The 16,395-nt window shown below is 38.5% G+C and overlaps 1 protein-coding gene across 3 annotated transcripts in view; it reads left to right on the forward strand.

Moving 5' to 3' along the window:
- QSER1 (glutamine and serine rich 1) overlaps window positions 1–10,839 on the forward strand; it is a 63,439-nt gene extending 52,600 nt beyond the window's left edge. For 2 of the 3 annotated variants that reach the window (XM_053278880.1, XM_053278889.1), the window contains exons 10-13: window positions 1,297–1,394; window positions 2,036–2,185; window positions 3,112–3,207; window positions 6,413–10,839. In XM_053278880.1, coding sequence (XP_053134855.1) covers window positions 1,297–1,394; window positions 2,036–2,185; window positions 3,112–3,207; window positions 6,413–6,553 — 485 coding nt within the window. In that variant the 3' untranslated portion in view covers window positions 6,554–10,839. The remainder of the gene's footprint in view (window positions 1–1,296; window positions 1,395–2,035; window positions 2,186–3,111; window positions 3,208–6,412) is intronic. The other variant, XM_053278882.1, reaches the window with a different exon arrangement.
- Window positions 10,840–16,395: the final 5,556 nt, after the last annotated feature.

A 16,395-nucleotide genomic window follows, 5' to 3' on the forward strand; every position in this document is an offset into this window, starting at 1 on the left:
TGATCTAATAACTGTTTTTCTGTCAGTACCAATAACACGTTTTAATAAAGATGAAATATTTTCTTCCTGTCTCTAATGTTCTTCTTATTAACTGTCCTAAGCAACATTGTTCTGTGAACCTTAGTTCACATGACACAAAACATAAGACATTTTTATTAGTGATGTACAACATATTTGAAGTGCATACTTTTGTCCAAGACAAAGGAGCTTAATTAAAAATAGTGTTGTGTACTGTAGTAGCTGTTTGTTTTACACTGTGCTTGCTGACTTGGCAGACTAATCCAGACTAATGCAGCTCTCGTGCTACTAATGCTGAGCTGGTCCTAGGGGGAAGGGATGATTTTCAAAAGACAATCCCTCCCTACTAAGATCCTCAGGGACATATTTTTAGCTGGCACAGTGGGCTTGAGTGAATCTCCCTACTATGAGGACTGTGTTGGAGCACCAGTGCTGTGGATGTTAGCCAGTATTTACTTGGAAAAAACTGCCTCCCTCATAAGTGTATAGCAAATAAGTAGCTGGCTTCAGTTTCACATACAAGTGGTTATTTTTAGATCTGGATCGAGAACCACCGAGCTAAATATTCCTAATTTTAACCCTTAAATTCCGAGAATTTGTTCCTTACTGTTGAGACAGGAGGAATGCCCACAAGAAGTAATGGAGATCCTGGACAGGGTGTGTTCCTTTTGAAGTGCTACTGCAGTGTTTCTTTGTAGAATCAAACGGATCTTGTTTTCATGCCCAGTGGTGGTCTTAAGTAATCATTCTGTTCAGGCTCAGGAAGGAAACTTGGTCAAAATTCCTTGCTGGTGACTTTTGCCTGTGTTTATCAGATTATTTCCCTGAGCCATTGCAGCTTGTTTCTTATTCCATAGGTACCTCCATGGTGCTCATTATTTGTTCCTCCTTTGAGTCTGGCATTCTTTAATCACATATGGGTTAATTTTAATGGGGGTTTTGAAACTGTGGATTGTTTCTCAGTGCAGAGAGCTGGATTAAGAGATATCTGGGTTCATTCCAACTATGCAGTAGCATCAAAGAGTTAACCTTGTTCCTCCTTTTAGCTATGCTGTTTGTATACCAAACTGCAGTACAGTGGTAGCCCAGTTGGTTTGTACCATGTAAACTTCTAATGTGCTGCTTCTGCAAAGCTTTCTCATTTTACCAGTTCTAGTTTCTTCCACAAAAGTCACTAGTTGTTATTTTTTTGTGCTGAACAACGTATATATGAGGGTATGGGTGTTGTGCTTGCTTGGATTTGCTCTTAAATGCCATCTATTGCATTTTGTTTTTCAGATGAGCTGCTCTTACCTCACATGAGAAAAATTGATGGCATGCTGAATGACAATAGAAAAAGGCTGCTCTCAAAATTACGCTTGGAGCGCTCACTCAAGGTATTGATTGCTAAAATGCTTTTTATTGTTTGCTCTTTTTACATCATTTAAAACTGTTATGGGAGGTGCTTAATAATGCAAATTGGATGTAATTTATATATACCAAAGAGCCTCCCCATCTCTTGACAGCTTTTAAAAGGGCAGTCTAGACACATTTATTAATCCATGATTTTCATTAGACTTAGAGTTTGTTATGGTTTTTAATTGTTTTAATTTTTAATCTGTGTTGTTTTATTGTTTATCACCCAGAGATGTGAGTTTTGGGCAGTATATAAATATGCTAAATAAATAAGCAATTGTGAGCTATTTAAAAAATCAAGCAAGATTTCTATTTCTACTTTTTATTCCCTCCTATAAGATTGACTGGCTGTTATTGTGCATTATCAAATGAAAGGGAGCTTTGTTATATACATCCACTAGCATAATGTGAATCTATATTTTAAATCAGTCCCTGGCATGGATTGCCTCCAGAGATTTTTAAAGGACTTGGGTAACAGTGAACTCTTTCTCCATGAACTAATTATTTTCTATGGCTTGATTTGCAAAAGGATTCTAGTTAAACTTCTAGTGTTCTAATATTACAGACTTCAGTAAAATCCTGCACAATCGGTAACCTGCTACTTTTATGCTCTGGTTTTAAGGCTGCTTTGGAAAGCTTTCCTGAACTGACAATCACCCGTGATTCTAAAACAAAAGCTGGTGTGAGTGCAGTTTCTAGAATCAAAATGAATGGAAAAGCTTATAACAAGAAAACACTGAAGATTTCTAAAGCAACCACTAAACTAGCACAGGTATGTGTGTTAATGTTTTTCCTATTTCCAACTAATGCCACTCAAGAATTGACTGGTTTATATGCATTTTCCAAATGTGGTGCTCATTTTACTCATAAATTTTCAAAAACAATTAGTTCCTAAATTATGTGATAGTGTTTTTGAAATAGTTTAATTTCCTTGGATCTATATCTTGAAAAAGATATAGATAGTCTGCAAAAACTTTCAAAAGAAGGAAATTGGAGTGGAGAATAATAAAAGGGCAATCAGTTGCTTCTTTGAACCATAGGGGTTTAATTAACTTTATCTAGAAACAGTATTGCCTTGTTAAGACTCTTACACTTAGTACTTGCCAAAGCAAATCAATCTATTATTTGAAGTTTCTGCTTTTAATGCCTACAAAAAAGTAAATGTATATATGTTCCCCCTTAAAACAAGGTTCTAGAAATTAGTGAAGCATTCATTAATTTGACAGGCCAGATGGCTGAAGCCCAGCTGCACAAGGGGAAATGTGCATCCTTCTTTCTCCAGCTTTACCTGTCATGTCCTGTCCCAGTCCTTGTTTGCTCTGCAGCAGCCTTGTACAACATGCCTGCCCTCATGCTTGTGTGGCAGCATTACTGATAGGGACCCTACCAGAGGTGGAAGTTGGTGTATCTCTGCTTGCAGCAGTACAACAAAATGAATAATGCTTGAAAATTGGAAGCTTTAACATACCTATAATCTAAATTACTGACAGAGCTACAAATTAACTTTAAATACAACTATGCAGGAAACAAAATGGAGCAAATAAACTCACTCTGTTAAAACATGTATTTTCGTATAGTTGGGGAATAATCACAACAGTAGGGTTAAAAGTTCCTTCTGAATGGTCAAAAATTAATTGGTATAAGGAAACCTAGTCTGTAGTTATTTCAGTGACTAACGATAACTGTTGGTCTCTGCAGGAGTTTGCTGTAGATCCAGAAAAAATACCATTGTGTTCTTTGTATCACTCACTCCATCATTACAAATACCACATGTTTCTGAGGTGTAAAGTCGAGGTGAGTCTTCCTCTACCTTATGTCGTCTTTAGTCTTCATTATCCTAATACAATACAGTCAATACAAAAATCAGATTAATGTATAGTAGTATCAAAAGAGGACTTGGGCAATACAGTCCTTAGTAGTAGTAATACTGAAACTATGTTTTTAAAAACATTAAAAATGTGTTTGCTGATAATAGTGTGGGTTCTTTAAGGGTTTTATGCACAGGTATCTACCCTAAAATCCATGTAATATTGCCTGATATGATGCTCAGTACTTAACAGGTCGGGAAAACATCAGTGCTACTGAAGACCCGGAAGCAGTGAAAGAACAGGCATAAACATCATGAGCATTACCACGGTTTCTCCTCTGTGCAAGCATGGGAATGAATGCAGTAATGCTTGCAGTTGTGATGCTGGTTCTCTCAGCAGCCCCACTGCTTCTGGGTCTTCAGCAGTGGACATAGGAAGCTGCCATATACCTAGTTAGACCATAGGTCCATCTAGCTCAGTATTGTCTACACCAGGGATGTCAAACTGTGGCCCTTCTGCAGATGTTGGCCTACAACTCCCATCATCCCTGGCTATTGGCCACTGTGGCTGGGGATTATGGGAGCTGTAGTCCAAAAACGGCTGGAGGGCCACAGTTTGACATCCCTGGTCTACACAGACTGGCAGTGGCTTCTCCAAAGTTGCAGGCAGGAATCTCTCTCAGCTCTATATTGGAGATGCCAGGAAGAGAATTTGGAACCTTCTGCTCTTCCCAGAGCGGCTCCATCCCCTGAGGGGAATATCTTACAGTGCTCATGTATCAAGTCTCCCATTCATATGCAACCAGGGCAGATCCTGCTTAGCTAAGGGGACAAATCATGCTTGCTACCACAATACCAGCTCTCCTCATGCTGGCACCAGTGGTGCCAGCACATCATGCCAGCCAGTGATCATGCCAGCCAATGATTTGATTTACTAGGGGATTTGTACTCTGACTTTCTAGCCATAGACTGTGCAAGCTTAAGGTGACTTAGAAGCATAAACATTAATAATAAAACAAACAAATGAAAAATATAGAATGCACAGATAACATTTTTAAAAGACCCCGTGTTTAAGCTTATTCTTGAAGCTCTTTCGCACAGCGGTCCAGTTCAGACATTACACAGAGCCAGGGTTGAATCCTGGTTTCATGTGACATTCCATCACCTCAGGTGTATACACTCTTTCTTTCCCTTCACATGTAAGAGGAGGAAGGATTGTACTTCCAGTCTTGGCTTAGATGTCTGATCTGAGCAATCTGGCTTATTCTGTCCAGAGTTTTGCAATAAATCAATTTCTGAACCTGCATAAAACCCAACTTGAGATATTGGTTTAATGGGAAACTCTGGCTAGAATAAGCCAGGATCACCCAGTTTAGACATCATGACAGATCCTGGCTTATTCTAAGCCAGGATCAGAAGTAGAATCCCTCCTCCCATCACACATGAAGGGAAGGAGGAAGCATACACACCCAAGTCTAGGAGTAGTTGCACAAAATTAGGATTCAATCCTGGTTCTGCATGATACCTAAATTGGTTTTTCTGTTCATTTTGTTTTGTGTGTTGTGGAACAATCAGCAGTTCTTATTCCTGTGGATTCATATTTACGTACATGTATGCTCATTTGCCTTTGCAAGGGTCTGTGGATTGGGGCAGTAATCCTATACTGGCATTAGGAGAGGAATCAAGCAGGATATCTCTGCGGTTCTCCTAAAACCATGTGTGTTGAAGTTTAAGAACAAAACAACAACTGTATCTGAACTCCCATCATCCCAGTCTGTTTGGAAAAAGGGACATAGTGGGTGAAGTCAAAAATCATTGTGGATCACTGAGGGTCCAGTGCCAGTGGGTATTGCCTATCTAGAGGAATATTCCCTCAAAATCCTTTCTGTTCCTGGAACTTGATAATCTAAGTCCCTTCCCTGAAGAGGAGACCAGTGATTTGAGGATCACTGCTGTATAATGAAATTCTTAAAAGACAGTCTTCTCTTTGCTTTTCTTAAGGATGGGAGAATTCATGTCACTCCATCTTTTTTCAAGTACAGGTTGAGTATCCCTTATCCAGACATCCGGAATGCTCCAAAATCCGGACACCACGGCGTAACAAAAAGCAAAACGCCTCAGCTCACTAGCTCACAGATTCCCAATTTTGCTTTTAAGCATGCAGTCAATACTTACTTAGGCAAACGGGGGTTGTGGGTATGCCCGTCTCTCTGTTATTAGTGGCCGGTGAGAGGTAGCTGGGGAAAGCGAAAGTGTAGGCACGCTTCCCTGCCTTCTCCACAATAGGCCTGCAGCCTTTGCTGCTCCCAGACTCCGCCAAACAGCTGATCAGCAGCGCCCACGTGCTCCAGAGGCTTCCCTCCGGCCAGGGGGGAAAGGGCGCTGGCGAACACAGGCTCTGCGGGAGGGTCACAGGTGGCCCAGAGTGGGCCCACATGGCAGGTAGCCGAGATCCCATCAGCACTCATATGTGAAGTGCTCTGGGGAGGTCTTGCCATGCAAATAAAAGGGCCATAATGGAGGCAGGTAGGAGCAAGGAAGCAGAGTGGAGAAAAGAGACTTAGAGAGAGAAAATCATTATGCAAATGTTCCAAAATCTGGAAAGTCCAAAATCCGGAACACTTCTGGTCCCAAGCAGACCGGATAAGGCATACTCAACCTGTAGCAAACAGAAAACTTGCCTCATTTTCTGTTGTCATGCCTCAACAGTTTTTGAACACTTTAAACAGTGTGTCTGTTGTAAGCCATGGACTTGCTCTGTTATTGCACATCTCACTCACCCCTTTATTTTTATAATTTGTGCTGAACAGTTTCCCTTGCTTGCTTCTTTCATATGAGGATGGCTCTAGTCCTAGAGCTGCACTAGTGTGAGTTTAGCATGGAAGAAAGTGTGCAGATGTTTAATCTATAAGAATCAAGAATTTTTAATCTGTAGTATCAAGGATACCATAGGTGATTCTTGAGTACAGGAAAAGTGCTTCATTTAAGATACGTTGTTCTGTTAGAAACCTCCCTTGGGTTCCTCTTTATGCTGACATTTTCCATCTGACACAAAACAGGACTCTGTATGGTTGCAGGTGGTAGGAAGATATATACATTAAAATGCAAGCTCTCTTGACTTCTGTGGTAATGAGAAGTTTGTAAATACTAATAATCTAAAGATGTGTTTTCTTTACACTTGTCTCTCCATAGATTTCTTCTGTCCAAAAAAAAAATGGAGATCTTGGCCAGGAGGAAATTGTACAGCGATGCATGAAAAATATGAAGTGGGTGGAAGAGCTCTTTGAGAAGTTTGGTGAACTTTTGAATCGTGTACAGCAGAAGTGTTCATAACAAACATTGCCCTATATCAAACTTTTTTCTACATCACTCATTAAAAGAACATCCCCTGAAAGCTCTGAGAAGCTCTACTTAATCTGATCATGATAGACTTGGTTCTAAGTCAGAGAAATTTGTAATAGTCTTGGTTCTTGGCTTCTGATAAAGAAAAATTTTGCTGCCATGCAAATAGAACTACAAATGAACCTCGTTGCATTTTTAACCTGAAGAATGATTTTTCTATTTTGTAAACTCTTCTATTGAAATAACTTAGGTTTATTTTTGACAAATGATCAAAGCATGCACTAAATATATATATTTTTGGCTATGATGAAAATAACCCATACAATATCATGGCTTTTTCTGACTCTGAACACTAGAAAGCGTCTAGTGGGAAGCTAATATTTACATTGGTCTAACTTATCAAGTAGAGTCTTACAGATTTTGCCATCAGAGCGTGTGTGATATTAAATTCTACATATGAATAATCACCATCACAAATTCAGAAATGTTCTACTTTATGGACTCCTTTTACTGCTGTTATGTTCAGGAGACTGAACATGGAGTTGGTGCAATCCTATGACTGCTATTTTGTGTCAAATTATAATGTAAGGAAAAATAACCTTAACTACTTTCCTTGGTGGGTTTTTTGTTTTTGTTAAAGAAAAATGTATTTTCCTTTATACTGTACTTTTTTCCTCTGGAAAGAAATCAATTGTACATTTTATCTCACTAATAGTTGTATTTTTCACAGAGAAAATATTGTGGCTTAAAATTGTTTCATGTATCTTTTGTAATACACTTCCCATCGTTTTCAAAAATTATTTTCATTTTATATGTTAATTTCATATTGTAAACTATATATCATGAAATAATCCTTTTGTTTTATACAGGTTTGCTTCAGTGTTAACCAGGAATAAGACATACTAGACTTTATAAGTTTGCTTTATAAGTGTAGTTGTGTTTGGACACTGCATTTTATTTTCTGATACATGGAAATAAATTTCTTAGGAAAATGGCATGTTTAATTTAAAGTTTAAATGAATTACTACAACATTTGTCTTCTGGACAACAAAGATTTATGATTGAATAGGCTGTATGCAGTGTTAAACACAGCTGACATGTTTTTTAGAACTGGTAATGGCAGAACTGTTAGCTTCTTGGTGCCTTTTCAAATCCTCAGACATACTTTTGTAATTGTCTTTCTCCCCTGAGTTATTTAGTAGGACCAGTAGTCCCACAGACTACAAATATGTTAATCTCAATTTAGTAAGAAACTTCCTTCGTTTGCCAACAGGATGCCTTACCTCAGTCATTGATTCAAAATGTGTAAGTCTTCTGCTTGGATTTGAGAAAAGGCTGAACATATTGTACTTTCATCACAAATAATATATAAAAATAATTCATTTGTTCTTTCACTGCCACTTAGTGCCTTAATTTCAGCCAAGAAAGCAGGATTCCTCATTCACTAGCCAACCAGGATATTCTTGTATGTAGCATGGTGTATTTTCCTTAGTTGTACATATGTTCATTGCACCTTAGATTTGTAAAATATAATGAAGGGCTGTGAGAACGAGTAATTAAACTAGGATTTCAAAATATCAAAGGACAGCATTTTGATCTTTATCTCTGTTACTGTGTTGGACAACTTCTGTACATTTAAAGGTTTTTATGTTGTTGGATGCGATACTCTTCACTTCATTTGTTTGAGAGAGAGAAAACAAAAGAAAACTTTGTTGGTATTTGATGAATTATTGTCTGTCTTAAAATTTCTTCATACTCCAGTTGCCTTGAAAATCCAGATTGTATTACTGTGACTGTGTTTCCACAGACCCTATAGCAGATTTAATGGTCTTGATAAGGTGTTAGGACTGCATCTTGATCATCGGCCTAAAATCAAAAGCCCTCACAGATCTGTTCTGAGCCATACTAAACTTTCAGATAGAAGCGAATATTGCTGGATCATCTCGAAAACCTTGATATACACATATTCCCTGGAACTAGATATACACCTTAACCTTTCCCACATATCTTACTTTTATATCTTCGAAAGCAAGATTAGAAAGTTCCTTTCATTCATGTCATTGCATTCATGTGATAATTCATATGATATGATAGGAGAAGGATGTGGAAGAGAAGCAGAGTTGGCATTTTTATTATTGACTTTGTAACTAAAAGGCGGAGGAAAAATTAGTCACTAATGCGTCACATTTCCATGGAAAGTTATTCTACAATTAACATTATCATTATAACCTTATGTAGGAAATATATTTTAATAGTGTGTGTGTATACATCATTAAAATTTAGGTGAATGTGATTGGCTCATTTAATTACAAATGAAGTTAAAATTTGCTAGCCATATCTCTTTCAAAAGATGGCAATCTAAGAACATAAATAGTTGCCCCAAATTTTTAAAAAGTGATATTCCTCTTTTTTTATAAGTGAACTCTTAGAGGTTTATTTTTTCAAGCAAGCCCTCAAACTTGGCTTTTATGCCATTATTATTTCTAGAGCAACTTGGTTTGGTTGAATGAAAAAACTAGGTGTTGTACTATGCCAATCATTGAATATAATTTCTGCTTTCTGTTTCATTCCCAAGGGGATAGATGGATATGGAACAGCTGCACAACACTATGGCAGTAGAACACAAAATACTCTTCTGTCTTTTGGTAGACCAATGATCTTCAAACCTATGTTTAGAGAACCCTTTCCATATCAACTTGTCTTGATGAACAGCTGCATGTTTGTCACGGAACTCTTGTACAGTGTACAGTCTTGACAGAGCACCGAATAGGCCTGCTAGCACTCATTGCCACATGTAAATGAAGAGTGCACCTTAGAACACACCCAACACTGCCTGTGGCTGTGCGATGCAGGAAAAGATCTGGAATGGTGGGCTATGTGTATTTCAGGCACAATTGTCTACCATTTATATTTTCATCGAGGAACCCTTAATAAGCTTCCAGGATGCCCCCATACTTTCTCTGAAAACAGCTGAGAAGGCACTGAATAGATGGTCACCTCTATTGTGGATTTGTTCAAAATGTGGCAGTTTTAGTAAAATAAAATGCTATTTGTGTACAACAAAATGGAAGTGAGCATTTTTAAGTTTCTTAGACTAATTATTGAAAGAAGTACGTTACACTCACCGTCAAAAGACTAATTCCTGAACTGAACATTCAGTAATCAAAGAAATAGAATAATTACAAAGTTACCTGGAAAATAAACAGCCAATTACTCACAGATAAGTTTCTAAACCATTTAGGATAACATTTAGTAGTTGGACAATACATAGCCAATTTATAACTGTCGTCTATTTCCTTCCTGATCCCTACCAGTGATTATCATTGTAGGCTCAAGATCCTTTGGAGGACCGGCAGCAGTCTCACATAACTACAGTTCTAGAGGATTGGGGCAGCTGATGCCTAACCTAGATATGCTAAAATCATTGGGACTTGCTTCCACTGTAATGTATGTAGGATTGGAGGTAGCTGATTTGATATTATACTTAAGCAGGTATTGTACAGGTAAGATTCAGACATGTCTCTGCATTCCCATAAGATCCCTCAAGAATATGGAACTGATTTGTGATTTTCAAATGTTCCATACTCATTAAAGCTGTCACTGACAGCAAACATTGTTGCACACAGTATAAGACTGTACATTAAACTGATTTTCATTGCTAGTTTGGCATTCCAACAAGCTTTTGTATTCTGTGAAAAACAAATCTCTAAAGCCATGTGTCTTCTAAATCTTTTTTTCCTTTCAAGTTTCTACTTGTATCATCCATGATACAACTGGATTGTACAGCCTTCTTTGCCAGGACATTGCATCATTTTCTGTTGTTGCTTGAAGTAATATATGTTTAAAAGGAAAATCATAAACTGTCTTCCAGTAAACAGTCTTCATAGAGGAAATATATTTTAAATATTTAAAATTTTACTACTATTTAAAATAATTTAAAAACCAACAAGCCAAAACTCTAGGAAATCTAAAATATCAGTGTATAGTGTCTTTGGCTTCATACACTAATATACTTTTTTTGTATATTAAAAAGTGCACATTTTTCTATATATCCTCATATTTAAGTTAATGTTCACATGTCATTCACAATGCATGGTAATACTTGTCTCATCTATATATTGCAAAAATTTAGGCTAGGACTAATAAGAGATCGTATACTTTTTAGTCCAGCTTTCAGGTGGTCCATAATAATGTACAGAGTTATGAAAGAGTCACAACTTTTTGTAATGTTGATTTGATGTTACTAAACTCATTAAAATTAAAACACTTTTTCAAAATATTGTTGAGTGATTTCTTGTTAAATTTTAAAAAATCTTAGTCTGGTGTGCAATTTTTTTTAATTGTTGCAGATTGTTTTGATTGCTATGTTTTGATTACAGCTGTAAACAGTAACAAGATTTCTCAGTGGCACATGTGCCTATAGAAGTATACTTCATAATCCTATCTGTCATTAATAGTGTGCACATGCATACTATTAAGGTGCATATGCATGTTTCTTTCACTGCAGTTGCTAGATTAAACCATTTGCCCAGCTCCAAGATAACGCCTATATTGTCTTAGATGTGGGTGATGGCTATGGAAATGTAATGGTTGAAGCAACCTTCAGTTCCTGTCATGTTATTTAAGCAAACTTGTGTCATAGGTAAACACACATCATTTATATTGTTAATGGAACATGTCTAAGACATTCCATGTGAAGTTGAATGTCTTAATAATTATATCAAATTTGCTCCACCCCAATTAACTTGCCCCTCCAGTCCTTGGGGAGTTTTGTTAAAATGATTCAGAATGTTACTTTGGAAGACCTGGTCTATTTTTCATGTGGAAGTTACCCAGTCAGTCTAAAATGACAACCTTTCATTTGTTCCAAATCTCTGTGTCTTATTTGAAGAATAACGGGTACAGATCACATTTTCATAAGCCACTGTTTAAAATGTATTCCTTGTGTTGGATTCTTTAGAATGATTTCATTTGGGCTGAATTAAACCATTGTTCATTAGATGAAATAAGATGCAGAAAAGGAGTTGTTGAAAAGAGCTGGAATATTTATGGTAAATACAGTTTGATATAATCAGAGCTTTTGACATAGAATCCAGACCCAGATAATTATTTATTTTTAAAGTTCTGACAAGTATTAACAAGTTATAGCTTTATTTTCAAGCACAAACTTAAGGAAATGTTACAAAATGAAGGTTATGCTCAATGTAGATCAGCAAGGTTTCAAATTTTGTTTGCCCAAACATAAGAAACCCAAACATAATCTAGCCATATGCTTGATCTTTTAAAGGATATGGGATTTAAAAGTGGTAAACTCTGGTTGGCTTGTACCGAGCTCATATTGTGCTCATAGCAAGGTACAGAAGTACAGCTGGTGCACTAACTTTTTCTCTTAGATGGTATCACAGGGAAAAACTAAAGTTAACATTTTGCAGGGAACAAGTACTATGTGTAGATGGGACAAAATGAGAAGCAGGCCTCCAGAAGACATAGGCACTAGAGAGGTACAACCTACTTCAATGCAAGTATGTGCATTTGGGTCTTTCTCAAATAGGACAGACTTTGAGGAGCTGACTCATACCCTTTCTTATTTGCACCATCTCCACAAGCATAGCTAACCTAGCTTTGGAGAACAGTAACTGTATGGTGTTGCCCTATACTTTTATAAAAGTATGATGCATTCTGAAGTTTGGCCTGAAATAATTAATTTCTATTTTAAAGCCCCAAGTGGGGCTTTAAAGAGAGAGAAATTGATAACCCCAGTGGAAAACTCCTGCAAAAAAAAAAAAAAAAGGCTTTTCATGTTGGTTTAAAATGACTAATAAGTATAGAAAAAGAAATACAATGTTTGTATAGCTCAATCTGGATAACATACCAAATTGCTGTTTTTATTTTACTAGATATAAAACAGATTTTTAAAAGCAGAAGCAATGTTCCCTCAGATCCAGTTCACCATGTACTGGCCTAGTTCTGTACGTTCTGACACACTAAACACAGTTTTTGTGACTTGTTCCTTGACTAACAGTGTATTGCATTGGTTGCTATGCTGTACTGATGCCTATACATTCTGTATGGTTAGTATGAAAGTTCTGAATATTATAATTCTGGCCTTATAGGGCTGACCCTACCATAAAGCAGGGTGAAAGAGGCTGTTTTAGACTATGGACTTGGGGCCAGTTCTCAAAGGCAGCAAGCCAGCTCACCCAGAACACCTCCCATGAGAAAATGTACTTTACTTACTTAAATGTAATCGCTTGCTTTTCAGCATAAAAGCTTAACAAAAAATTAAAACAATAACACTGCAATAAAACAGGGGAAAGTAGACTCCATCAGTCGAGCAAAAGCAATGTGTAACACAAAACAGCCAGTTCTCAAGGGCAGCCTAGCCAGCACCCTTCCAGCCCCATAAATGGCTTGTAGAAGAAGAAAGGTGAAATTACTGTAGCACTACACTGCCTCTTCCTCTTCACTACTTTTCCTCTTCCCTTCCAAATAGGTAGGTATGATTTTGATAGAACAAAGCGGGGAGGAAGGGAGGGGTGCAATTTAGTGCTGTACTTCAGGCAGCAAGGTGTCTTGGGCTAGCACTGGACATTTATTTTAGCAATCCTCTGAAACTGTTGTTCAAAATGCAACACCCCATTGATGTATGCTTAATTTTTGAAATCCAGTTCCTAATAATGGCTAGGGATAAATCAAGGCTGACCAATATTATCTAGACCAGTTTCAGTCGGGCTTCAGCCCAGGGTTTGGGACAGAAACTGCTAGGCCTGTGTGGGTGATCCAACCCGACAAGTAGCAGGTCAGCTGGCACCAGTGCTGGGTGGGGCCGGACAAATCAGACATTGTGCCTGCCATCTCCTGTACTAACCCAGGTCCCAGGTAAGGGAGGGGGATGAGGTGAGAGCTGGTGGTGAGGGAGAACCCTAACAGAGTTCCACAACAACAGTAGGGAATTTAGTTGGAGTTCTGACAGTCAGCGGTCTCTTGTGGTGGAACTCAATGCAATAATGCCTGACATAGGGCATATCTGGTCCAACTTGCCTATTGGATCCAACCCAATGCAGAGCCCTAGAAACTTTTCCACATTGATGAACAGCCTCTGCTGGGAAATGGACACTGGTAGTGTGTCCCTGTTTTTTTGCTACTTGAGGTTTCAAGTGTGTATTGGTGCAAAGATATTTGATGCATATATGTGTGTGTGTGAGTGTGTGTGTGAATGAACTAGGCATTACACTACAAGGCAGATGAGGGAAGGCATTTTTCAGTCAGTCTTTTCATGTGACTGCAACATGCACAGCCACAGTATGTAACAGAGTTACAAGTACTAAACTTCAGCCCTATGAAAAAAAATCACCTGGTCTTGTTCTCCAGTACAAGTTATGTGGAGAACTGGCTACACTTACACACAGAAGCAGGAAATGTACTCTGCACATGATCAAATACACTTTTTGTTATTACATGGCCTGTCCTGATATGAAAAACAAGTGCCAAGGCTATGTTTTGGTCAGACTTTGTGAGCATATCTATCCTATAGACTTAAGCTGTTTTAACAGTTAATCCGTCTTCCCAAGGAACTCTTGGGAAATATAGTATTCTGAAGTAGAGGGGCTAGGGTTTTCAGAACCTCATTGCATTACAATTATCAGGGTTCTTTGGCGGCAACCATGACAGTTAAATGGGTATAAAGGTAAAGTGTGCCGTCAAGTCGGTGTTGACTCCTGGCAACCACAGAGCCCTGTGGATGTCTTTGGCAGAATACAGGAGGGGTTTACCATTGCCTTCTCCCGCACAGTATGAGATGATGCCTTTCAGCATCTTCCTATATCGCTGCTGCCCGATATAGGTGTTTCCCACAGTCTGGGAAATTTACCAGCAGGGATTTGAACCAGCAACCTCTGGCTTGCTGGTCATTTCCCCGCTGTGCCATCAGGTGATATAACAGTGTAAGAATGTAGTCTATACCAACACTGTATACTTGTAAATCTGATGGCCAGTAGTTGTATTTGGTCCAATTGTAGTAGCAAAAGTTTCAGCTCTTCTTCAAGCAGAAAATAAATCTCAAAACATTCAGGTTTGCAAAGACTTTTAACAGGCCAGCCCTAGGCACAGTTGGGTGCAGTGTGTACCTAAATCAATTGCTTTCAGTGGGCATATGTATGCCTAAAACTGCAAAGGTCAGGCTGGCACAGCCACAATCATAACTGCTCTTACTTGAGACAAAACAGGACTTACTTGCAAGTAAATATATAGGAACATAGGAAGCTGCCATATACTGAGTCAGACCATTGGTCTATCTAGCTCGGTGTTGTCTACACAGACTGGCTGCGGCTTCTCCAAGTTTGCAGGCAGGAATCTCTCTCAGCTCTATACTGGAGATGCCAGAGAGGGAACTTGGAACCTTCTGCTCTTCCCAGAGCGGCCCCATCCCATGAGGGGAAGATCTTACAGAGCTCACACTTTTAGTCTCCCATTCATATGCAACCAGGGTGGACCCTGCTTAGCTAAGGGGACAGGTCATGCTTGCTACCACAAGACCAGCTCTCCTCTCCCATATAGGATCTGTAACTCTGAAAACTTGGGAATACACAATAAAACATTTAAATGACAAGTAGCCTTTAAAACACACTACCAACACAATCCTAGACAAAATTATCTAGAGCAGGAGAGCCACTTTTCCATGAACTCCACCCTCTTGCTTCACACACACACACACACACACACACACACACACACACACACAGAGATGGAAACATTGAAACAAAATCCTAATATATTGATAGACTTAACAGAAAAACCAATTAGTCCATAGAGCAAGGACTGTAGATTTCACAATTTTATTTATTTATTTATTCGATTTCTATACCACCTTTCCAAAAATGGCTCAGGGTGGTTACACAGATAAATAAGATGGATTCCGATCCCCAAAATGCTCACAATCTAAAAATAAACATAAGATAGACACCAGCAACAGTCACTGGAAGTACTGTGCTGGGGCTGGATAGGGCCAGTTACAATGCAAGCTAGTCCAATCCAAAATTAATTAATTTTGTTATCCCCATCCCCACCACCCCCATCCATGATGTAAATCATGTTGAACATACATTTTTTCACCCTTTTGACTTGTAATATTCTCACTCTGGATCTGGATTATATATATGTAAAAAGCTTAGCTTTTAGAGGGCTGTGACATTTTTCATTCAAGTTGCTCTGGAGTCTACAATTTCTTGTGAGTTTATCATTTCTCACCCATCCCAATCTCCACCTTGCTCTCTCTCTCCGGCCAGCAAGGGTTTTAAAACAAGCAGAGGAAGGACAGGAGGACGATCTTTAACGGTTGTGCAGAAGATGGGTGCTTAGTTTCTCTCATCAAAGCATAATTATAAAAGTGACACGTTCCAAAATAACTAGAGAGTGACCAGGGGCGTAACTATTATAGGGCAAGGGGAGACAGTTGTCTGGGGGCCCACTGCTTTGGGGGCCTCCCCAGAAGCAAGTCGCATGACTGACTCCCCCAGAAGCGCACCCACCCGGGCTTCCTTCAGTTGTATTCATCCTCCAAAATTGATGTGAGTGTTAAGACCTGGAGCTACCAGAACAGCATGTCTTTCTCTAGTACCATTAAATGACTTGCATCGTCCATAATTTACAAAACCTTTAAAAAAATAATTTAGGATGATGTTCTATTGTGGCACATAAGTTATATATATATGTGTGTGTGTGTGTGTGTGTATACACCCACATATATATAACCTATGTGCCACAATAGAACATACACACACGCAGCTTTTTGTTACCACTATTCGGCCTCATTTAAGATTTCTTTACTTCATGAG

The sequence above is a fragment of the Hemicordylus capensis genome, chromosome 1 (genome assembly GCF_027244095.1).
Source record: "Hemicordylus capensis ecotype Gifberg chromosome 1, rHemCap1.1.pri, whole genome shotgun sequence".
Lineage (NCBI taxonomy): Eukaryota > Metazoa > Chordata > Lepidosauria > Squamata > Cordylidae > Hemicordylus > Hemicordylus capensis.